The following is a 26598-nucleotide window of genomic DNA, read 5'->3' as shown; positions in this document are numbered from 1 at the left end:
ATACAGTCTAAATCCTGACTGGAAATCCATGCAGATACCATTTCTTTCTAAAAAAGAACATAGTAGATTATTTTTATGATGTACATAAGTGGCCCCATGAGAGAGGAAGAGACACCCACCAATACAGCCCCAGGCGTAACACCTCCACCCATAAAAAGTAAAATTTACTTTGACTAATCAATAAGCAACACTCTGGTGTCAAACCAAAATACCGTTTTTAAAGAACATTGTGGTAACACTTTATTTTATGGTGCCCGTGATAGAGAGTAATTACATAATTAAGTACTTAGTAGTAGATGTTGTAATAACATGTAACTACATGTACTTAACATGTAATTAAGTTATGGAACAGCCTGTACTTACACATTGTAATTACACACATGTAATAGGCAGCTACTGTTACACATATGTAACAAGCCGGGTCAGTTACATATGTGTTACCGACTTGGTACAATGCACTTATATAAGAAAGTACTTAGTGCTACACAATGTAACAAAAAGTACTTAAATATGTTACTAAGGTGTGAAAAAGCCTGCAGGGGTAACATGGGTTGTTACGCCTATGTAATGGTCAATGTCTGTTACAAAACAGTTAGTGTAACCGGGAGATCCAGATCTGTACTTTAGTTCGAATTAACTCACTAGTTCACAGCATAAATACATGTAGTAGTTTCCTAATTACATTGAAATTACATAATATTACACAGGGATAAGCTACGTAAAATAAAGTATATGAAGATTGTACTTAAGTGTACTTCATGTGTATCTACATACCTTATCCATCTGTTCCTTAGTTTGAATTAACTCACTAGTTCACAGCATAAATACATGTAGTAGCTTCTTAATTACATTGCAATTACATAATATTACACAGGGATAAGCTACGTAAAATAAAGTGTATCAAGACTGTACTTAAGTGTACTTCATGTGTACAGAGGGATAAGGTATGTAGATACACATGAAGTACACTTAAGTACTACTAAGTACTTAATTATGTAATTACTCTGTATCACGGGCACCGTAAAATAAAGTGTTACCATAAAGGGTTACCAAAATGGTTTCTTTTATTTTATTTTATTTATTTTACTATGCAGAGTATTATTTGTTTTTAGACAAACTGAACAAATCAGGTTGTAACCAATAACCATGATATTCAATTAGATTTTTAATAAATGACACAGACATTTCACTTTTGACACAAACACTTTTAAACACAGTCACATATGCTGTTTAAAGATACAATGTAATGGAGTGTCAGATATTTTCTTTCATATTGTGATGTACTGTACATCTGGGTGAAACGGGTTATCAAAAAAGGGTGTAGGCTGTGATTTGGTTCAGTACATCAGTTGTTAATTGGATGGCAGAACTAAACATGAGATTTCAGCCAATTGTAAGAAAGGCTTAATCAAACTAAATGATTGGAGAAGCCTGCTTATGTCAGTGACGTTTCACCAAAAGATCCAGTTATGAAATTTTCAAATAAACCAAGTCAATTGTTTCAGTAAAAACTGAAACTCACATAGATTAATAATTCATAATAAAATGCATTTAAAAAAATTACACAAAAACCTGCATTTCATGTCAACTTTAAGGTTATCTTTGACTGTGTTTAGAAGCAGCAATGCTAGAGCAAACTCTCAGCACTACAGACACACTCATGCCATCATACATGCAAACACTCCAGATAATCACTCTGCTACACACACACACACACACACACACACACGCACGCACGCACGCACACACACACACACACACACACACACACACACACACACACACACACACACACACACACACACACACACACACACACACACACACACACACACACACACACACACACAGGATAATCACTGTTGTGTAGACAGACAGCTGCACTACTCTCTCTTGCTCTCATTCTTTGACATCTGCTGTCACCAATATCTCTAATTGCAAAATTGGCCCTATAAAACAGGAAGTGTGTGTGTGTGTGTGTGTGTGTGTGTGTGTGTGTGTGTGTGTGTGTGTGTGTGTGTGTGTGTGTGTGTGTGTGTGTGTGTGTGTGTGTGTGTGACTGATGTGATAAGAGAGAGCACTGTGATCCTGGGCCATCTTTAATTGGACTACCTTGTCATCCGTCTGATCCCGCTGTGCTCATCCACTCTTCATTTTGCTCTCCTCCCTCCACATGAAGCACAGATGAGAGATTGTTGTCTGTCAGATGGACTTTCCTTTTTGTTCTCATCCATCTTTGACCCCCATCAGTTCAGGAAGGGCAGAGGGGCCGTTTGATTGACAGGGCGGGAACGGAGGTCATCAGCTCTGCCTGTCGTTGGAACGGTGAATGTTAAATGTCGCTCCATCCCGCTCACTTTTTCTTTCTCTCTTATTGTAACACTGATTTGCACTGGCTACATTCATTAGTTAATTTGCTTGTTCGTAAATCGGTTTTGATTTGTGTTCTCTGGCCTGCTCTTGTAAAATTTCATTTGGTAATTATACATACTATTGTGATCAAGATTATTTTTTCATTGATTGTAATCCCCCTACACTTTATGTTTAAAAAGACACTCAATTGCCAATGATGAAAAATGTCATTGAAATCAAACCTTGATGTGCCCTTGACATTTCAGAATGAGATGGAATGATTTCAGCAAACAGATGACTTAAAGTGCATGCTTATATTCACACAAAGCTATCACGTGAATCCAAAATTCTTGGAAAATAGCACACAAATCATATGGACTTCTGTTATGATACGTATTTCTGCATTAAGTTTTGTCTTATGGAAAAGAGCAGCATTAGCAGCATTCACTTTGTGTGTGTGTTCCATCGAAGGAAGTAGTTATACAGCTTTGGAACAATTATTGCAAGGTCAAGATATTGGGGCAAGAGTTCTTATTTTGTGTGTATTCATAATAACAGCATGGTTGAAATTGATTGTATACAACAGTTCAGAAAACAAGAAGTTAATATTAAGTGAGCGACATTTTAGACACAATAATGTGTTTTTGCTGCCACAGCATAACTGTTCCGCATCTCACTGAAGTAATCCAATTATTGAACAAAACGGTTAAATTAATGATTCAATGACTCACTTAAAGGTAGGGTAGGTCAGAATTGTCTAAAAAAAAAATTATTCAAATTTGTTTAAACTGTCTTTATGCATAATTAAAATGCAAGTACTCTGAAATAGAGAGTAAAAAAAACGAGTGACTCTAGTGTATTTAATCTTCAATAAACACAGCTCATTAATTCCATTCACTCCCACCTAAAAACGGGTGCGCGACTGTACGCACGTGGGCAGAGCCAGTAATAGCAGCGGTAGTCATGGCGACGGAGAGTGACAGTCGCGCAAGCCAATCCTGTGATTCGTCCCGAATGGAAATAATGAGCTGTGTTTAATGAAGATTAAACGGTCTAGAGTCACTCGATTTTTATACTCTTTTTATCAGAGTACTAACATTTTAATTATGCATTGATATATATAGAAAGTTTAATCAAATTTGGTAAAAAGTTTTTATATAAATCCTACCTACCCTACCTTTAATAAGACAGTGACTTGTTGCCACCTACTTTAGTTTCATTATAACACATTTTTTTTTGCACATTTTTTTTTGTAAATGCATTCATGCCATCTCTGAGCTTTTGTGCCTCTACAAATATGGATTTTGGTAACAGCCCTATAGTGTCTTATTATACTAATTCAAATGATTGATTTATTGTAAGAAGTTGACATAAAAGACAGGATTTTGACATATATTTAATGAGGTTAAAATTTAATAAATTGGCCAAATAAAAATAAAAATGCCACTGGAAATTATTGTAAGAACACAAATATTGCCCCTTACTGAAAAGTTAATTTAGAAACTTTAGGAACTCTATTCTCTACTTTATTCTCTACTGACTGTACATGACTATACTGTTATTACCTGTAACATTGATGTCATTTGAACAAAATCCTTAATTATTCTTAAAATATATAGAAATTTTAAATCTTCAGCAATTTAAACTTGATGGTCTATGTTCATATCCAGATGTTATTCACATGGGCTTTTGAAAGTCTGGACAGCAAAAAAAAAAAAAAGACATGAAAATCAGATTTTTTTCAAGGCTGACTCTAACCACATAGAGAGCCTAAGTCCCGCCCCTCCGCTTCCGGCTCATGGGACCTTATTTCGGAAAAAATATGTATGGTAGTCAATGGCGAGAGACAACTTATCTTTTTATTCCGTCTGAACTGTGCCCTGAATTACACATATGATGTTTGTCAATTTAAAAGATAATTATGAAAGTCAAGAAAGTCGCAGTTTGTCATAAAACAGAAGAGTAACGTTTAGTTTTATGTGAAAATCGCTCAATGAACTACATCTCTTGTCTGGCACTATACGTCACCGTTGCTCGTGTGTGTGCAGTCTGGTACAACACACTCAGGCATGACGCCGTAACGTTACGATTATAACGTAAGAAAACATGACAGACGTTAGCTTCAGTAAAGTTAGCTTCAGTAAAGTTAGCTTCAGTAAAGTTAGCTTCATTCATTGAGAGAAAAGGTATGACGTCACATGTGCGCCTTTTGGGTTTGTAGTCTTAGTAATTACGTATTTTCACAGTCTTATACCTCAACAGTTTTACATCAAACTGCGACTTTATTGACTTTAAAATGTATCTTTTAAATTGACAAACATCATGTGTGTAATTCAGGGCACAATTCAAACGAGATCAAAATATTTGTCGTCTCTCGCCATTGACTACCATACAATTTTTTTCTGAAATAAGGTCCCATGGTGGTCCACCGGAAGGGGAGGGACTTAGGCTCTCTATTTGTGTCACAGTCTTCGTCTGCACCTGTCTATCTTAGTCTGCACTACACTTCCCAGAATCCCTTGTGTCTTCACACCTGAACTCACTCCCTCAATCATCCACCTGTTCATCGTCCTCATCATCTGTGTCACCTGTCTTCACCTGTGTTTCCTTGTCTGTTTCCCGCCACCAATCTGTTACCATGGACACTGATCACCTCCTCACAGCTGCCTGTCATTTGTGTTCATCATCACAGTGTATTTAAGTTCCTGTCTGTTATCAGTTCGGTGTCCGGTATTGTTTGTGTGTTATGTTGCACGCTGTTACACTCTGTTCACCTGCTATTGGGAATAAACCTCGTTTACACTCCTATCCACGTTCGTCTGCTTGCTTCATCTGCCTAGTCGTGACAATTTGTAGGTGGTTTGAAATGCGAATTCCGATCAGATTTCTACAGGTGCGTCTGGATGATCAAACCGGATTTCAAATTATCTTTTCCGTCACTCTTAACACAACACACAGCGATAACGTCAAAACCGGTGATGGCAATGCCAGAAGTTTTCTTACTTTATTCAAGCGGTATGTCCAAAGAATTCGGCCGTGACTACAGCACAGAACATCACAATATCAGTCTCCTCCATACCTGTGTGATGGAGGAGTTAAGCACCGCAACTCTACAGGATGCTTATTTTGAGAGTGAGATGATGCACCTCCATTTGTCCTGCATCTGTATTAAAGCCTCGTCACATACGTGGTGAGTCCGATTTGCCTGCAGTCTGAACATAACCATAGAGACAGGGCGAGATAAAGAGAGAGATAGTAGAGTGAATTAGGAAAAGTGAGACATTTGTTGGAGTTAAGGAGCCCAGCGGAAAGCATCTCCTGTACAAACAGCACTGAAGAATAGAGTCCCAGCCTGTTCAAGACCTCATTACGACCGCAGGATAGAACCCAATGGAATACAGATGCATCTCTCTCACCGTCTCTGTTTCCAGCGCTTTCTTGTGCCTCTTCGTTTGGACAGGGACCCCAATCGATACTTCTCAACTAGGTTAATATGGCACTTTAGAAGCAGTCTATTCATCGGCCCAGGAGTACACACTCAGATAATTGCTTTTTGAATTGGGTCGTATTGGGAGTGCGTGTGGTGTGACTGAGGCCTACCGCCCTCTGTTGGATCTATGATAGTTTTCCTTTTTGGACATCACAAGGCATTCAAGAAAACTCTAGACCTAAAAGACATGAACATCAAAAAAAAACATACTGTAACTTTTTAAAGACATATCATATCATTATATCCTCATAAATCATGTATACAAGTGCACGCACACACACATACGCACACACACAGTTTTGTGCAAATCAGATTGATTATCCTTGACTCAAACGCTATTAACTAACTGTAATCGTGCAAATATACAGTATGGTTTTTTTTACTGATAACTGAAATCAATCATAGATTATAGGCACTTGCTGTGCATTTTATACACATAACACTGCTGTTTGCTGTGTTTGAAAGTGCATTTGCAGACACTTTAAAAATCAGTCAATGTTATGAGTGTTTAAAATAGTTGAAAAATCTTTGAATGAAATTTGTGAGGGCAAGCCAAAGCATTAACACTACTTCCGAGCTAGTTTCTAAAGTAACATCAGCTTAAGATTCAGACACATTCCATCACTGTTGAGTTCTCACATCCTACAAATCCCAGGACAGACAGCACTGCTCTGAAATGAAGGCAGACCCCCTCAGAGGAGCACTTGGTTTTACAGCCGCACATTTCATGAAGCAAGTTTTAGTGAAGTTTTACAGAGCTCCACCTTTAATAATCTCCCTTACAGGGAACCGATATGTTATCAAGACTTTCATCATAAAGCTTCTGCTGCGTTTGCTGAACACACGTGCTTTGTCCTCGTTTATAGACATTAACCAGCTGCATTGGAGAGAGGGGAAAAACTCTTCACCTCCGCAGTTTCCTCATTATTCTCAGCGCCCTGTAAATGGATTTGTAATTATGGCCTGTCTGCCGCGGATCTTGAGTAATTGTCCTCCAAGTCGCTCAAAGAGTTTGCTGTACATTCGCTGACCGTTGTCCGTATTATTCTCGTTATTGATAACGCATGATGAAGGGCCATTACATCAAATTGTTGCCCACGCCGGTAGATACAAGACCACATGGGGCTCCGCTGCCCGCCACCCCGTTCTCCTCGAGCTCATATTGAGACCCCAAGAAAGTGAGGTATTTTTCCAGCCGAAGCATAAACGCTTGAAATCACCAGCCTACATTTCCCCTCGCTTCACACGGTTCTCTAATCTCAGTCCTCCTGCAGCGCAAAGTTCCTCAAATCAGAGCTCGTCACATTGCCGCGCGGATAATAAGCCAACCCGCTGGCCAGTGTGCGCTCACCGCGCGTGGGCTGTCGGAGTTATATGGAGGTGGGAAGTTGCTAAACAAAGACCCGGAGAAAGAAAGAAAGAAAGAAAGAAGAAGGAAAAACGGCAGAGAAGGGAAGACAGAAAATAGAGTGAATCCACTTGAGACATGGGCGGTTTGCCATGAAAAACGAAAGCGTATTGAATCTCATGCCTGCGGATTTGGCTGTGTTGAGAGGCTCGCTTGCCCGTGCCAAGTTCACAAATCCATGCACATCTGTTTGCGCGTTCGAGTCTGCGCTGTCTTAATGAGATATACTCACACAGACCCGCTCCAGTCCCAGCAGCTTTAGCCCGGATCTACGGTGATAATGTTATTCTAATTAGAAAGAACACATAGCAGCAGCCAGCACCTTAGTGTCGACATACTGACCTCATCGACTTGTTACAGTGTTTCTCCCTGACTTAGACACTTTGCAGGGATTTTTTTCATTTAGATTATAGAAACATGCTTAAAAAAATCTAATATAATGAGACTTATTTTATTTATTTTTTCTGACCCCATTGGCAAGCTTTTTTTCTTCTTTTTGAAAGCATAAAAAGATTTTGCAAGATTTGTGCTTTTACAGCGGGCCGGATCTAGGCTTTTGGCTGAAGACCCAAGGTTGCACAAGTTACACCGCCCTATAGGACGACCCACCAAATCAGACTTTAGGCTAATATAGCTTTTGATCTGTTTTATGATTTGTACACTTTCGGAGGGCGGCTGTGTGCTAAAAAGTTAGAGGAAGGGCTGAAGACTCCCCCAACCAAATATAACACCAGAAAACTGCTGTATTGTTTTTTATTAGTTGTAAGTAATGGTGCGTTATACACAAGGCGGCTTTAGTCTGTTGCGGAAAAGCAGAGGCTGCCAATCAAATGACAATAAAATGTTACTTGTAAATTATTAATTACTTGATTCATTTCTACACCTCTGATTGATTTTAAAGTGTTATTTTGACCGCCCCTTAATTGGGTCATAAATTGACATCGCCTGAGCAGCTGAATTAAATACGCAAGAACATAATGTAAGTGTTTAAAATGCATGTGCATGGTTCAGTTAAAAGCTTGCCCTCATTGACTTGCTGTTAATGCAACTGTCTACTTAACCACAGTGCTAACACAACACTGGCTGCAGCATTTCTATCTATCTACAAAAAGTATGATGGAGCTAACAAGACAATATATAAAGCTCATTTTCAGAAACGTCATGCTAGGTTTCATAGTACCCATATACTTTGCATATCAGAAACACATTGACCTCATGACCTTTGTCCAAAAAGGCGGTAAGCACATTCATAACATGTCATGCCTGGCTGGTTTGGCATCATTGATTTCAAACACTTTTGCCACAGAGTGTTTCCGAGTTTTCATTTGAACGCATTTGTAAGCACAAAGAGGTTTGAGAAGATTATCAGTAAAGTGACACTTTTCCTTACACAAAGTTATCCAATGCCTTCAGATACATAGACTTCTGGGCTGTGGACACCTCCCCAACATGGATGACACCTGGTGGATGAAAAATGTACATATTGTTGAACTACTCCTTTAGGAATGCTTGAGGTTTATTCTAAGGCAAGACACATGCATGTTATTATAAAAGGGATAGTTCACCCAAAAAAGAAAATTAGCCAGTCAAACAATTATTTACTCACCGTGAAGCCATCCTAGGTGTATATGACATTCTTCTTTCAGACGAATACAGAGGTTATATAAAAAAATGTCCTGGCTGTTCCAAGCTTTATAATGGGAGTCAATGGGAGTAAATTTTTTTAGAAGTCCATCAAAGTCCATCCATTCATGATTAAAGTGCTCCACACGTCTCTACAGGGGTTAATAAATGCCTTCTGAAGGGAAGTGATGCGTTCGTGTAAGAAAAATATCCATATTTAAAACTTTATCGACTAAAATAACTAGCTAGACGGCCGTACGCATCGATTTACGCCAAAAGAGTAACATTTAACTTGACGTACAGCGTAATGATGAATGCGGATGCCCAGCCCTGTTTGAACCGCGAGAGGCGTCAAAGCTTACGCTACTCCTACATCTATGTCATACATCGTCAAGTGTTACTCTTTTGACGTAAGTCGACTTGCGTACGGCCGACTTCCGGAAGCTAGCTATTTTAGTCGATAAAGTTTTAAATATGGATATTTTTACTACACGAACGTCTGAAAGAACAATGCGTCTCTAAAGATCCCCTTTCTGCTTTTTGATCAATGCTGATGCTTCAGAGAAGTCTTCAGTGCTGGGAGAAACTTTATACATGTAGATTTCATCACATAACTTCTCCAAAACGTGCAATTGCATTTTTACAGTGATCAGAGTATCAAGTTTTTTATTAGTTTAGTATCAAAATTTTATTATTTTATATGTTTTTAAATGTATTGGTGTGGTCAAAACACTGACTACTTGTCCAAAAGTCACAAAACAGCAACACTGACTCAAACAATGGAGTGAGTTTAGGGCGGGACTGTCTATTTGACTGACCAATGGAGTGAGTTTAGGGCGGGACTGTCTGTTTGACTAACCAATGGAGTGAATTTAGGGTAGTACTGTCTGTTTGACTGACCAATGGAGTGAGTTTAGGGCGGGACTGTCTGTTTGACTAACCAATGGAGTGAATTTAGGGTAGTATTGTCTGTTTGACTGACCAATGCAGTGAGTTTAGGGCAGGACTGTCTGTTTGACTGACCAATGGAGTGAGTTTAAGGCGGGACTGTCTGTTTGACTGACCAATGGAATGAGTTTAGGGCTGGACTGTCTGTTTGACTGACCAATAGAGTGAGTTTAGGGCAGGACTGTCTGTTTGACTGACCAATGGAGTGAGTTTAAGGCGGGACTGTCTGTTTGACTGACCAATGGAATGAGTTTAGGGCTGGACTGTCTGTTTGACTGACCAATGGAGTGAGTTTAAGGCGGGACTGTCTGTTTGACTGACCAATGGAGTGAGTTTAGGGCAGGACTGTCCGTTTGACTGACCAAGGGAGTGAGTTTAGGGCAGGACTGTCTGTTTGACAGACCAATGGAGTGAGTTTAGGGGGAGACTGTCTGTTTGACTAACCAAGGGAGTGAGTTTAGGGCAGGACTGTCTGTTTGACAGACCAATGGAGTGAGTTTAGGGGGAGACTGTCTGTTTGACTAACCAAGGGAGTGAGTTTAGGGCGGGACTGTGTGCTTGACTGACCAATGGAGTTAGTTTAGGGCAGTACTGTTAATTTGACTGACCAATGGAGTGAGTTTAGGGCGGGACTGTCTGTTTGACTGACGAATGGCAGACACCCTGTCAGTGGGTGTTCACAAGAAAATTCAGTTTGGTGATATAGAAATAACAATTTCCCCTTCTATTCTATTCAATCTATTTTAAGGAACATCTCTTCAAAGTCTTATGATTGAGAGTGTGTGCATGCGACTCCTTCCATAGGAAACAGACACGAGGATTGGAACAACAGCTTGAATTATCAAACATAAGACATAAGAGTCTGTCAAACTTTGAAAACGCACACAAAAATAAAAGTGATGACATGCATATTCACTGTTAATCGTCTTCTCTGGTGTAGGGCTCAAATCTCATTCATACTTTCACTATTCACATCACGGTGGGTTTGACATTTGACATGAACGCCACTGGTTCTCGCATGGCTGGTTATCATTCACGATGCAAACATGTGAATGAGAACAGAGAGTGTTTGTACTGTCTGGGCCTTGCCCTGTTCTGGGTGACCTTCTCTTACTCTGAACAAAGGTGATAGATGATATCCCCACGGCAAGTCTGTTCCCACGACTTCCTTGTGCACAGTGGGATTGCGATAGTTTATTGACTCCTGCAAATAAAATTGTTACTATTCAAATGAAGTCCATGTTTCTCAGTGGTTGCATCCTCTCTGGTCGTGAGGACTTCAAAGCACCTGCAGTTAAACTATTTGCTACTACTATGTTTGCTTTTAAAGTGAAGCGGCCAGTTGCTTTCTTTCTTTTTTTGGCCATCATGCTCTCAAGCCACGTCACAGTTCGGCAGCCATTTGTTTTATTTTATTTTATTTTTAAGCCTGTGAGTGTCAGAGAGCTATAGTCTATACCAATAATGGTTTTTCTACTTTTATCTTTAGAGTCATAAGATGATCCTTTAAGTCCAGACTATAAAAAAAAACAATGTTATTCATGCTTGTACAATGAACCATAAACAATTATTGCACCTGCACCTGTGGAACAGTCCGCAATATAACGGTTTACAGGCGGCAGACGATTAAGGTCACAGTTACAATAACTTAGGACATTACAGATCTTTCTACTGGGTCTGAAAACACTAGGAGATGCCCAGGATCCCTGATCTCCCGTGTGAACCTGCCATAGTCTTGCTGCAGGGAGGCTGTTCTGTTCTCTCTAGACTTACAAAGTATGCGCTTTTCATTTTATTTTGACAAATCTGAGATATAAAAATGTCACCACCGGAAATGCTTCAGACATGCAGAGTAGCATTTCAACGCATTTGCCATTGTTAGTGGACCAAACATAAAAGTTACTCTATTAGGTCGTTAAAATAGGGCCCTTGATCTGACTGTTTGACCTTGATCATGTTGCCGGAGCAAATCTAATTTTATAGTGATATTCTCATCAACGCAGAGAGAGAAACACACAAACTGATGCAGTTATAAAAAAAGTGCTGTTCATAATTTAATAGCCTATTAGTTGCTAGCAGTATGTTTATGATTTGTTTTTTACATAAAGTTAACTGACTGTCAAAAGTTGTTTACTGCGCTCCAGAGACAACGAGAGAATAATAAACACACTGTAGAACAGAATCTCGTGTGCTTTTCATGCATGATTGGCCTGGTAAGTGCCTGAGCAATGAACATGGTGAATTATGACAACAACACTCGATGCTAGATAACATTTCACAGTCAGATTTGTGGAAGGAAGCAAAGCATGCTCATTAACCTCCAGACACGGCTCCGTTTAACTTTATTAACAACCAAACACCACCAACCAGAGCAAACGTAACTACAGACACACAGGATTATTTGTAATCTAGTTGTCCTTGAAGGCTGTCACCATTCCTTTGATGGAACATATCACCCCTGAGACGCTGCAGAAACAGCCCAGCAGTAATATCAGTATGTCCACAGCTCTCCGGCTCATGTCCAGTTGAGTCCATTTGAGCTGCAGGTGGAAAAGGGCAGGGAGCAGAAGTGTCATGGCTGCCCCGGTCACGCTGCCCGTGAGGCCCATGAGGAGAGAGAAATGAGGCACGTACAGCGCCATGATGAGGGTGAGGAGGAGGAGAGAGCCACGCAGGAGCAGTGTCCACCGCTCTGCCCCGTCTGCGGATGAGTCCAGCTTTAGGACGCCGGTCTGCAGTATCTCTGCCGCGGCGTAGAACGGCAGAGGGTACGAGAGGAGAGCCTTCGCCAACAGACACAGGTTCACCCCGGTACGCAAAACTGTGGGCAGGTTATCTGTTATCACCTAAAATAGAAAACAAATATATTTAAGTCCACTTTAAGGGATTGTTTACCTGTATAGAAATGACAGTGGACAGGTGCCAAGCACGGTCGTGGTCACCATACACTTCCATGATTTGGAAAAAGCAGCTTGGAAATTCTGCTAAACACATCCTTTTGTGTTGGAAGTGTTTCTATGTTCCCTGGGTCTTATGTTCCCAGAGTTAACCTTGTATCTAAATCCCACCCCTAAACCTAACCTTGGGAAGTGTTTGTTATTTGACATATAAATCAGGGGAACACAGGACCCTGGGAACAACACCAATGTGATAGTAAATAATTTGTATTTATTACAGGGTGAACTATCCCTTGAATACAATGCAAACTTGTACTACAATAAAAATAAAAATAAAAGTTGTATCAAACATCCTAAATTCTTTAAATTCTTTATGGTTTAAAAACCATAAATTCTCCAATTAACTACTTTTAAAGCTGTTGTTAAATAGCTGCTATACATGCATGTGATAAATTGTGTCCCACATGATTTACTATACACTGGGCACTTACTCTACTACGCACCAGGGTTCCTTAAATCCAGGAGTAGGATTGGACATTCCTGCCCTACGTAGTGAATTCCATGTTGGCCCAGGCTGGCTTCCCAGCTAACACATTTTTGTTGTAATAACGTTTTCCAAACATATCAGTTTTGGTTATGGAAACGTTAAAATGTCCAGTGTTCTTGAAGTTACTGGGAAGTTGTTTTAAGGTTAGTATTATGTTCCTGAAACAATCTTTCAACTTAAATTTTACCAACAACTCAATATTATAGGAACGTTGATTCCAAGATCATTCCAAAAAACCAACGTACATTCCAAGAACATAAAAATGTCCCGTTTCCTTAATTTTAATAGAACGTAATTTAAAGGTTAGTATGATGTTCCTGAAACAGTCAAACACATGCTGTTAACAAGCAGAATCACTGAAGGAAAGAGAAACAACAAGAAAAACTACAACTGACTTCAGACACAGCCTTAGATGAAATCAACTGAAGATAAAAGAAGACATTAAATCTCTCAAGATCTCAGCATAGAATGATTAAACAACTCCACAAACAGCATTTCCAGCTTCACTTATTACTAACCAGATTGATTTTATTTATGTCAGACGTCTAAGTTCATATTGAAAATTAACAGAGGTTATAGATGTTTGATTGAAAATAAGTTTAGTATGACGTCATGGTGATCTGTGTTTGTTAGCTTTACTTTGACCCTTGACTTTTGATAACTTATTCAGTGAACATTTGTGCATTGTTCAAGAAAGAGAGAGCCGAAAAAGCAGATTGACATGTCTGTTCTAATGACTATCAAATTATTGCGTTTTCTGTAGTTTCATGACTGGTTTAAATAATGATGAAGTTGAAGCATTACTGAATGAAAAAAACAGTAATAAATGAATGCATTATGCGATCACTTTTAACACTCAAAGAGATATGTGTGAGATCTTCGAAAAACACTACAACCTCTTAAACAGAAGTTGAGATTCACTTAGACATCAACACTCATATCAAAAATATTCAAATCTAATTAGTAAAATAATTCAGCTCCATAATTTATTCATTCCGTAATGCATGCAGGGATTCATGAATGAGTTTTGTGTTGATCATTGTTGAGTTTCTTATGCTGATTGTTGATGTCTGTTGGTGTCTAAATAACACCATTAACTTCCTGCTCACAACATGCTTTAGTTTTTCAGGAAGTCTGATTTTCACAATAGTATCACATGGTCAGTAGCACAATATTAAAACAAATTTATAACAAAACACTGCTCTGATCAGTGACTTCAGACTCCTCAGTGAGAGAGACCACTTTACAATGACGTTAATTAACAGTCAACATCATCTCATGTTACTCTGTCTTTTACACAGTAAACGTGTTAAAAACTATTAGCAGTCAGAGATAAACTAACAAAACAAACAAGAGTCAAGAGCCCAACTACAGGACACACTAATATATTCAAATATTTGTTCCTCTTTCCTTTAGTGTGTCATCACTAATGATCAATCATCACTTAATGATCTAATAAACTCCAACACTGCTTCAGTTTAACACTATATAGTGTGGACACATATGAACACTGAGTGGTGTTCAACACAGGGGATTTTGCAGTGTAACAACCAAATATAAGCCATTTTTAGTCAAAAAGTGAGTGTTCATAAATGGCTGTTGAGATGTGTGTTTTCATGTGGCTTGGACCTGGTCACAGCATTCGATATCTCACGACTTGACAAGCGTGATTATGATTAGTTTCCTGCTGAAAAATCCATCATAAACCAACATGAACTTCATGTTGTTCCAGGCTGGTTTATGCTATTCAGAGCTGGAATAGTGCTGGTCTTGCTGGTGGACCTGCATAGTTATGCTGTTCTCAAGCGAAACTCTAGCAGGTCCACCAGCAACCAGCCTCCCTAGCTGGTCCCAGCATGCAAAACATTCCTTATGCTGGTGACCAACAATGATGGGTAATAAAGACTTTTTAGACCAAGCATTACATACATTTTTCTGGTGTATGTAGTTGTAAGCTGGTAAGTATAAGTAATTATAAGTATAGCCTGTAACTAAGGCCCCATTAACACTGCATGGTTCAAGTGACCCAATTCCGATTTTTTCCTCTCATGTGGCACAGATCGGATATGACCGGCGAACGTGTAAGCAGGAAAAAAGCACATGGATTCCGATTTTCTCAGATCGGTTTCAGGCCTCACTCATATGTGGAAATAAATCGGATATGAATCGGATACGTGCATTTGCGTGTTCCATGTAAGCAGACAAATCCGATATTCGCCAGTAAATGCGAGTCGTACGTCAGTAAAAAGGGGACGTCAACTCAGATAATCATAAATAAACTGTGATCGACTTATCAATGGCGCGATAGAGGACGAAGGCTCAACACAGTGGAGTTTTACTCCGCCTTACGAGACCAATGTTTCTGACCTTTGAAAATAGTGCGGAAAGTAAAACGTCACCAGAATCCGCAGCCAAATACAAATCATCCACCCGCCTCTCACCCTCACTAATAATTTTCTCTGATTTAAGTATCCGCACCCGATGGTCAAATTACTATTATTCTTAGGCTATGTGTTGTAACGCGTTAGGATAAATTGATTATCATCACCTTCAACGACGGACTCGGCAGCGGTTGATGCACACATCTCTGGTATAATACACTGATGAATGCGCGCTGCTATTAAATGAACATTTCTTTAAAACAAAATTTATTTAACAGAATTTCATTTTCTTAATGGCATAAACAGGCTTTACTCCCTTGAAACATAAACTGGAATGGAACATGCTCATATTTTAGAGAACGTTAATATTTTCGTTAATAATGATTTATCATATCCACCCGCGGCCGCGACCCACCCGAAATTAATCAGAATTACTTGACATATCGCACTGTTTTACTTAATTTTCCGGGTCAGAACGTCTACATTGGGTTGTTTCGGCAGTGTATAGTATAAATGCAAATATCGAATATGGGTCACTTTTAAAAGATGATGTAAGCGGGTCGTCAAAAAAAATCGGATATAGTCAGCAAATCGGAATTGGGCATCAAGACCTGCAGTGTAAATGCAGCCTAAGGTCATGTGGGATCAGTGCACCTCTTTGGTTTCTTCTCCCCATGTGAGGAAGGCCATCACGGAGAACGCTGTCTTCAGTACACAGGCCAGAGCGTGAGTCCAGTTCATCATGCTGTCGAAGTCTAACCTGTCTGTCATGCTTTCCTCCAACGTAGGCAGATAGATCTGTGATGTGTAGCTAAAGATAATCACCCCCACCGCAACCTGGAAGCCATCAAAGTCCACCGTCACAGCACTCAGTCTCCTACTGGCCCACTGCGGCGACTGACGGAGGCAGTAGCCAATCACAATGAAGGTGATGAGGAACTGGGCCAGCGAGCAGAAGAGGCTCAGACGCGACACCACTCTCAGGTCATGGATCAGCATGCAGGGCACAAGGATGAGGAAGCTGATGGCAGAGCACGTCGCCGGGGTCAGAGGCAGGAAAAACAGGCTGTGACACATCAGATTGCTACTGACCACCAAGTATAGGATGCAGGTCATCACGAGTTCCACTACCTGAGCGGCGTTCACAACCTTACCCCCGATGTAAGGGCAGATGTGTCTGCAGCAGGCTTTAGCGACGTCCTCGTAGGTGTGTCTGACGCGGACCGAGTGGCCAGTCTCGTCCTCTTCGTACAGGCAGGACACCAGGATCTTTCCAGTGTAGCTACAGATGAGTGCGGCTAGCACCAGTAACAGCAGACCTACGTACCCGCTCTGCAGAAGAGCGTAGGGCAGACCCAGCACAAACACACCCTGAGGAAACAAAGGCACACATCAGGTCATGGTCAAGTATATAGCTCAAATGATCCTCCCAGACAACCATGAGATTAACTAGAGACTTGCCGAAATTTCCTCGTTCTCAGCAATCAAAGTTTAAGATCTCATTTTAAACTTATTTTGGATTAAGATATCCCTTACGAAAAATAAGTATACTTCAAATTAGTTGTTTTTATTCTTTAGTAAAGTTCAAGTATATTTTTAAGTATAATTCTATGTAGTAAGAATACTTATATCAATGTACTACTTGTAAGTGTACTGTTTCAATATTATTTGGGATAATATTATAATAATATTATTATACTTTTAAGTATGTCATGTCATAAGACTGACATGACACCTTCATAATCATGACATGACACATGTCATGAATATGAAGGAGGTTTTATGCATGTTTATGACAACTGTCATTAAATTTGCTGAATTGTGACATTTTTAATGCAAATATGACATTGTTTGAGATGTCTTTGTTATGACAACTTGACATAAACCAATACATCATAACCTGTCAGTGTCTTGTAATGACAACTTGACATTACCAAGACAACATAAATTGTCATAAATATGTCATAAACATGACATAGCAGATTAATTATCAAACTTAAGAAACCACTTAGCTTTATGGGTTAACATTACATTAAACTGTCATGTGGTTGGTTTTGACATTGGCTGTCATGAGGCCATTATAACTGTGTCATGAATATTTTTCTTGACCTCAACTACAGTGGTACAAATTGAATTTGTCATTAAAATGTTATAATAGCCTCATGACAGCCAATGTCAAAACCAACCACATGACAGTTTAATGTATAAACGGGCAAAGATAAAAACACCTTTCACAAATCTATTGCAAATGTTTTATTGAAAGTAAAATCTTTCAAATGCAATGATCTAATCATCTAATAAGATTATCAAGTGTCTATATGTTATTTTATCAATTGGCAGGGTTTGTTTTGTTTGCTCTATGAATGACTCAGCCAATAAGAGACTATTAACTACCATTATTCATTGTCTAAACGTCTACAAATGTATAAAACTGATCAGAGATCAGGTAAAACCCACTGACACTCGTTCATTGGTCCTCAGTGACTCCTCAAGATTCATGGGTTGATGGAGATTAACGCCCCCAGTGGTGAACCATTGAAATTTCGAAGTGTTTCGAAACACTTATGACATAATGAAGCCTCGTTTACTGAAAGTGTCTCTTTCACTTTCAGTACTTCACATTGCCACCTAGTCGCCTGGAGTGCATACTACATTGAATTTCACACACTTTTGCGTCACCATATGCACGCAGATTTCCCCCCCATAACGCTAGTCTAAACGCAGAATAAAAAGTGATAACGCAACGCCACTTTTGCGTTTTCTTTTCAGATCGTTTCAGTGTAAACATAGCCTTAGTCCACACTCCAGATCAGTGGGTGGTGGCAATGCACCTAAAAGCTGTTTGCCAACCGCCAATAAAAACAATAGAAGAAGATTCAAACAGAAGCTTGCCTTAGTGCTGTGTTTCTTTGTTCTCCCTTGTTACTTTGTCTTTGTATGAGATGTGACAAATATTCTCACTAAGTTAAAGCCTATTGTAGCCTATAGATGTCTACCATTAGTTCTCATTGTTGATTCTACCTTCACATGCACAAACGCGCTGGAAGCTGAAGTTCTACCAGAAAGACAAAATTACGTAACAAAGCATAAATGGATTAAAGGGACACTTCACCCATTTGCATTAAGCTTTGTATAGTTAGAAACCCAGTCATATTTGTGAATGGTCGTGCATTAGTCCCTTATTTTCCCCTGAGATGGGAGAAATAAGGATTTCAGTGTTGTAGTTCCTGCTTATAATGATGTAAAAATTGTAATTTTGCGTCATTCTAAGCAGGAAGTCATATATCTTTGTAGAGGGGTTGAGACTACAAACACTCGTTCCTCATTATTCCAGGGGGTGGGACTCACTCACGCTACAGACCTATTATAGATCAGTAGGTGGGACTTAACTTGCAGAAACTCAAAGAAATATCCGCCATCTTGTTTGGAAGCTAAGCTAACAATGGCGGAAGGTACTCAATATGATATACAAGAATTGGATTTCGAAAGTCTGATGCTCAACTCAGATGTGCGTGGCTACTTTTACGAACCGTAATATAGTGAAGAGCAGCTGAGGCTGATGGAGGAACAGGAGGCGGCTGCTGCGGATTCTGTAGCCGAGTGTCGCGGACGAGGAGCTTGCGGCTCGAGCTGGGGCGGACTGGTGGTGCCTGTGCGCCTACGGACACAGAGATAGAGTCTGTCTGCAGCAAAGAATTTCATCGATGCCAATTTCTCCTGGACGAAATTTTGGATTTAGACGAGGTCAAGGACGGTTGTGTTGTGAATCATCCTAGTTTCGCACCGCATATGAACAGCGGCGAGTGGGAGTCGCTTGCGGGGCTGTGCAATGTGGTGCATTGTGGGAGTTGTTGTCTTAAAAATGCACACTAAAGTTACTTTCTGTGTTTCCTCGGTCCAGAAGGCACCAAATTCGAAATTTGAGTTACATTTCGACTATATATATGACCCACTTTCAATAAAGATTAATGTTCTCACGGGTGAAATGCCCCTTTAACAGCTCAGCAAGTATTGTGTTATAAAGTTCTTTGGTGTTGGCCGTGTACGTAGCTCGCAATCCGAGGGTAGGGAATCTGCATATCCTGCCTGAAGACGAAGGCAGGGGCGCAGTTGACCCCGGGGAGGTGTGGGCAGGGACCATCCTGGTGGTGGCGGGGAGGATGGAGGGCAATGTTGGAGTCAGCATCTGCAAACTCAGACATGTGTACCGATCTTTTATACTACAAGTATTAGAATACGATTAGTTAGATGAGAAGGTAATAAGTGACTTAACAATTGAGTCTTCCTGTGCTGAACTTACGCTAAAGCGTTCATGGAGCTGGGGGCCTTTTTTAAAAAATATCTTTTCTCCTGTTTTTGGTTAGTTAGGGAGTTAGTGTACATTTCTGTTGTTTGTTTTCTTTTGGTAGTTTAAGTAGTTTTACTCCCTAAGTAGTCAGTGTGTACTTTTGTTTGTTCTTTTGGCGTTACCCCCTCCTGAAGTCTGCTTTCTTTCCTTTTGATTTACTTTGATTTAATAATTTTAATGGGTCTGTCGTGCAGATCAGGGGATGGGCACACTCCCTCACTCCAAATCTTTTTATTTCTATTTTCACTGTTTATTCCTTTACCCTAGACAAGCTTTACACCTGGGACGTAACATGAGATCAGGTTGGATCAAACACCTAACATTCAGTTTGATCGTGTGCATCTTCCTGCAGTGTTTGTCCTCCAGACATGAAGGATTCCTCAAATCAGGCCAGCAACATTCACTTTTTTTTGTTTTAATGTTACTCTTATTTGTTACTTCTCCTAAATCAGTCCATCCATCCACTTGTCCTCTGTAGGGTCAAAGGGATGCTGGAGTCTATCCCAGATTCTCAGACTGAAGGCAGGGAAACTCATTGGATGGATGGCCAGTCCATCACAGGACTAACACAGACAGACTACTCCTAAATCATTCTATGATAAACGAGAGGCAAAGTTGAAACTTGATTGAACCATGACGGAGAACTCCATTAAGCAATGGAAGAGTAACCTCTGAGCACATACTGTACAGGTTTGACGCTAGTGTCAAATGCATATAAAGACGACTCGAAGAGATTTTACTAACACACACACACACACACAGCTGTGAGAAACACACAGTCACAGCCGCACAGCAGATGGGAGTAATGAAATCACACCCTCTCACACACCCCTCCACTAATGAAGTCACAGTCATCTCTAAAGAGGCGCTAAGTGACAGATATTTTATCTTGACTGTAATTGTTTGTAAATTGCTTTGTGTTAGACACAATGAATAAAGATACAACACTGCATTCATTTCCTCTCAGGGTCCTAATGACTGTATCTCTTGTGAACAGACGACAGCTCATCATCCACACACACACACACACACACACACACACACACACACACACACACACACACACACACACACGAAAGAGAGAAAGAGGAGTCCAGACTCTAGTGAGCTGCCGACCCGGACAACACTTTCAAGCTTCAGAAACACACTTCTGACGGCTGTACCAAATGTTAGCTGTGTTGGCCAAAACTCTGCGTGTGTTGCACGGTGACAAGCTCTGTGAATAAGATGACAGATGGGGTCAAACGTAACAAACATTTTTTTATTTAATTTATTAATTATTCATAAAAAAAATTGTTTTTTTATGCTCTTTGGGGAAACATCATTAGTTTAGCAACTCATGTTGATGTCAATCACAGGGAGGTGTACAGCACCTGGAGAGAGCTATCCGTTAGCATTCCCATTCATCTCAATGAGATTTATTTTCCCAAACCAGTTAAGTGCAAACTCCACCCCACGGCTGATTCTAAATATTTCATTGGTCATGTCAGACAGTCACAGTGGTAACCCATGCTAACCCCTAACCTAAACCCTCACCTTAGCCTCAGTGTAGTGTTCAGCACATTCTGACAGATTGAGCATTATTGTTTATCACGATCAGCTCTGTCCATGATTTTTCTGATGAAGTCTGAGCCCTTGTTTAAAGATGAAATCTGGATTCACGCTTTACTGGATAGGGACAAAAACCTTGCATAATCTCAGGGACAGTTCGTGACACACAATTCTGGACATTAGTCAATCACCTGCGGCGTAAATGTAATGTGACACTCAGCTATCCTGAGCTATGACGTCAAAGACAGCAGGCAAGTGAAAATATGTCATTAAAATATTGAGTAACACTTTATAATAACTGCACTATTAATCATTAATTAAGCATTAGTAAACAGTTAATTCTTAGGCTGCATAGATTAGGTCAGCCGGAACTGGGAAACACCTTTCATAAATCTTGATGTACTCCTTACATCATAAGAAGAATGGCATCTACGCTAATTTCAGTGTCTTTGTTTATCCCGAGGTTTTCCCGCAGCCTGCCGGATCCAGGCCGTATCCAGATCTGACGTAGGACCTTCGCCTGGACCCGTTGACAACGCAGTGCTGAAGTGCCAACTATAGTCTCTCCCCAGTGAAGGATCCCTTTACCACTCTACAGATAAAGCTTTGTCGGGATAATTTCGGTTTCGCATATCTACCCCGAAGTGATACAATTCTGTATACATTTTTTAAAGGGCAGACAAGTAGTTTGCTATGTCTTGGTTAGCAGGGAATTACAAACTTGAGCGTTTCTCACAGATTCGCATTTAAAGTCTGTGTAGAGAGGACGGTGTCGTCTTAGCGGTCTCTAATTTAATAACTAATGAACTAAGCTGATAGATGGTAAGTCGTAAGAAGATTGAAAGAGAATAGAAAGTTGATAGATGGTAAGTCGTAAGAAGATTGAAAGAGAATAGAAAGTTGATAGATGGTAAGTCGTAAGAAGATTGAAAGAGAAAAGAAAGTTGATACATGTAAGTCGTAAGAAGATCCTTTTAAAAGAAAGATCTATAATAGCTACCGGTTGATATAAAATACGTCCGACTGTTTGCATTTTATTGTCCGACTGTATTTAATTTTTTATTTTATTTTCCAAACTGTGATTCAGGAAGATTTTATAAATTTTAGGGCTGTCTGATTGGAAGAGATTTTGAAGGGGAACGGGAGAGCTTCACTCCGACGAGGCGAGTGAAGATTATCTATACTACGGAGAGTATAAAGGTTCACTGTTTGTTTAAAACAGCAAAAGTGAAACGTGCTCTGTGGGGGCCCATTGGGCAATACTGGTGTAAGACACCACCCCAGCAGAGGACGTCCCTGGATTGTAGGTCCACTGGCACCGCAAACCTGCTCAATCACTTCCATCTCAGACACGGTTTTAATTATTCTTATTTCTTTTGATTATTTTAATTTCTTCTATGTAAAGCACTTTACCACTGTTTAGCTTTGCATTTACTGAATGAGCACTGTGCCACTGTTCGTCCGACTGTTTGCACTGTATTTTATTTTCTAAACTGTTTTAATTATTCTTATTTATTTTATTATCTATGTAATTATTTTAATTTCTTCTATGTAAAGCACTTTGAATTACCACTGTGTATGAAATGTGCTATATAAATAAACTTGCCTTGCCTTGCCTTGCCTAAGCTGGAAAATATCTTTATTCAAGAACCGCTATAAAGCCAAAACAATCTCTGTTACCTTAAATTATCCGTTTATCACTGTAAAGGCGCTTTGAAACAATCTGTTAATAGCGCTATATAAATGAAAATAACTTGACTTAATTTATAAAGCATTAATAGACATTAATAAGCAGTTTATAAATACAGCTATAAATGCTTTGTACTTGATTTAAAAGCATATCTATAATGTGTTTCATAATTGTATTTTCATACTTTATTAATGATCAATTTATCATTTCTAAATGAAGTATTCATTATTTACACACCAGTAATAATCCAGGTATAAATTCTGGTGTAACTTAAAAAAATTCTAACCTCCCCAACTAAAAATTGTCTAGTGACTGGTCACATCTAAAATTTAAAATTTGCCCAAGTGAAATTCTGCCAATTGATCAAATTAAATTTGCAGAATTTCACTTGGGCCAATTGAAAAATTTAGATTTGACCAGTCACTAGAAAATTTTGAGTTGGGGAGGTTAGAAATTTTTACAGTGATGTTTACTAATGCTTAACTAATCATTAATAGCGTGCAGTTATTATAAAGTGTTACCAAATATTGGAAATATGGTATAATATGGCATCTAACAGTAAGGGTTGCCTGAGCATAACCAACTAAGCCTTGACCTTCTGGTCAAACTCTACTGGAGTCAACTGAGAGTCAAATCTCCTGTGTGTTTCACGTGAGGAGCAGAAGAGAGTTTGCTCAAACTTCAATGGGATGCTGCCTTAGAAGACGGCTGCCTATGTAGAGAGCAGAGAGCGAGGGCTTGTCGGAGGAAAGATAGATTCACAGAGAGTGAGACAGATGGGTGAAGAGGGAAAGAGAGGCACATTACGCTCTAAAGTAAAGCAGAAGGATGAATTAAACAAGCTCAAGCAGCAATAATGAGCAGTGTGATCATTAACAGCTCTGAATATTACCCTCAGCCTCAGATGGGAACGAGCAGATGAGGTAATGGGGTGTCATTCACATAAACAAGGATTTATGCTGCTATAAAGTAAATAAGGCATATTCAAACGCACACAAACAGTCGTGCAATCACTCTAAGCATGCAGCATCTGAGGGGAGAAAACTGGCTGATGATCGTTTACTTAACATTTTACACACTTCCCAAACACTCCGGGATGAATTCACTTCACACTTCTGAGAGAAGCATTTCAGTGCAAAAAAAAACTGCATCTTCATCACTAACCAGCATATCTATACTCTAGTTTCGATACTTTGCTTATCCCATTGCCAAAAAGCTTTTTTTATGCCTAAAACAAGAAACTATTTGCATATTTGATAAGAAAAAAATATTAATAATAATTAAGTCTTATTATCTTAGATATTTTCTTCACAAGTAAATTATTGTTGTAAAAATGTTTAGATATTTAGATTCTCCATATTATTTTCTTGCAAAAGCCCTGTTTGTCTGTCGCAATTAATGTTGCATTATTACAGCTCAAAAGACACAGGTGGTAAACAGACTTTAATGTTTATTTGTGTTTTCCGCTGATGATTGATGACAAACGTTGGGTATGAGTGTTATGAGCAGTTATTATATTCAGATCTGATTGCGGTGTGTGTATGCTGGCAGTGCGCTGATGCAGTAAGTACGCGAGATCGTGTTGGTCTGCTGCGTCCTCAAAACCCAACACTCAGATTAATCTAGCTTCTTTTATTTTGGCACCAATATCCGATTTACATAATTCATTCTGAATCGGCTGCTAAAACAACACAGACAGCATGTGCGAATACGTGACACTCCCAGCAAGGGTAATTCATTTTTAGTGTGTTGTGGTGTATGTACATTACCTGCACATTAGCTTTGCAATATTTCCAAGAACATATCATTGGGTTTTTTGCATTTCCTACATCTTTATACACTACCCGTCCAAAAAGTCACTGTTTGGACTTAAATAGGTAAATACTTAAGGGTCCATGAATATATCATTATTGCAGTGATTTTCATGTTTCTAGCATGTTATATACATTATTTCTGTGAGATCAGGTTGGTTATATAACAGTTTTTCTAACCCTAACTGATGGAGAGTGTAGCTTTTCATTTCTTAAACAACCATGAAGACACATCACGGCCATATTCAGGATGACAATGTATAGATTCATCCGGCTCAGATTGTGAAAGAATGGTTGTGAGGATCATGAAGAATAATTTTCACACATGAATTGATGCTCCTCTGAGTCCAGATCTTAAACTCAGTGAAAGTCTTTGGGACGTGCTGGAGGAGACTTTACAGAGTGATGGACTCTTGCATTGACAATACAAGATATTGACTAAAAATGTAAACACCTCTTGAAATAAATGTTGTGATGTTACTTCCATCAAGAGGTGCATGAGTTTTTGGTCAAGATCTTGTATTGGATGAATCTTGATATTGTCATGCTGGAATATGGCCATGATGTGTCTTCATGGTTGATTAGGAAATGAAAAGCTACACACTCCATCAATAGGGTTAGAAGAACTGTTGCCAAACAATAACAAGCAAGAAACATAATCACTGCAATAATGATCCAATCATAGACTCTTAAGCATTTGCCTATTTAAATCCAAATAGCAACTCTCTTTTTTTTTTTGGCCGGGCAGTGTAGTACCAATGACAATATGCTTACAGATATGTGATGCAGGTCTGAGTGTGAGTGTGTGTGTGTGTGTGCTCACCTGTATAGCATTGGTGACATTCCAACCCGCCTCCCATGTAGTGATTTTCGTCCGTGTGCTGGGAGCGCCGTCCTCCAGGTTTTCTGGACTGGAAGCCTGAGAGTCTCCATACGTCTGAGCCAGCTCATCCCTCTCCACCAAACCTCGGTTCTCCTCAGCATCCACACGGAAGCGCTTCATCCAGAGAGCCTCCGCATGGGTCTTCACCCACGAAAGCTGGAAACGGGACATTGCTCAGCCACTCAATGAGGAAAGAGTGCACAGAGGAGCAAAACTGCTTGGCTTTCACACCTTTACCTCAAGCGAAGTGTCTCAGTCCCGCCAAACTCAACTGACATCCATCAGGAATGTGGTAGTGTCCGGCCGGATGTCAGTCTGAGCACTGCGAGTGCATAACCGAGATCCGGGCCATCGACCCTGTGAGGAGAAACTGGCTTTGCATCCATTTTAAATTGGGCAACAGCAACACAAGAGTGTGGAGGACTGACAAGCCGATGAACTGAAACATTATAATCACTGACAGTGTGTGTTTGCCTATAGATGTTTGTTTAGAAAAGGTCATGCTTTCCGTTTTGTCCAAATGAGGACTGTCTGCTTCTGGTGAATATACAGAGGAGACCAAATCTGTGAGTCCAACACTAGAGGGAGCAGAGGAAGTCCAGAAACTCCTCATTCTTCTACTGCATGGGGAAAGATCAGTCCAGATACTGTGAGTACATGCTATTCCTC

The 26598-nt window shown here is 39.7% G+C and overlaps 1 protein-coding gene across 1 annotated transcript; it reads right to left on the bottom strand.

The window, feature by feature from the left end:
• Positions 1–12229: 12229 nt before the first annotated feature.
• On the bottom strand, positions 12230–26100 carry LOC306983664 (vesicular inhibitory amino acid transporter; the record flags this gene model as incomplete). The annotated part of the gene is made up of 3 exons (XM_079584218.1): positions 12230–12667; positions 16301–17017; positions 25870–26100. 3 exons carry the CDS (start codon positions 26098–26100, stop codon positions 12230–12232), a joined length of 1386 nt encoding a protein of 461 aa, XP_079440344.1.
• Positions 26101–26598: the final 498 nt, after the last annotated feature.

Source organism: Phoxinus phoxinus (assembly GCF_949152265.1).
Source record: "Phoxinus phoxinus genome assembly, chromosome: 16".
NCBI lineage: Eukaryota > Metazoa > Chordata > Actinopteri > Cypriniformes > Leuciscidae > Phoxinus > Phoxinus phoxinus.
The sequence above is the reverse complement of the archived record's forward strand: the minus strand, read 5'-3'. Positions and strand labels throughout refer to the sequence as shown.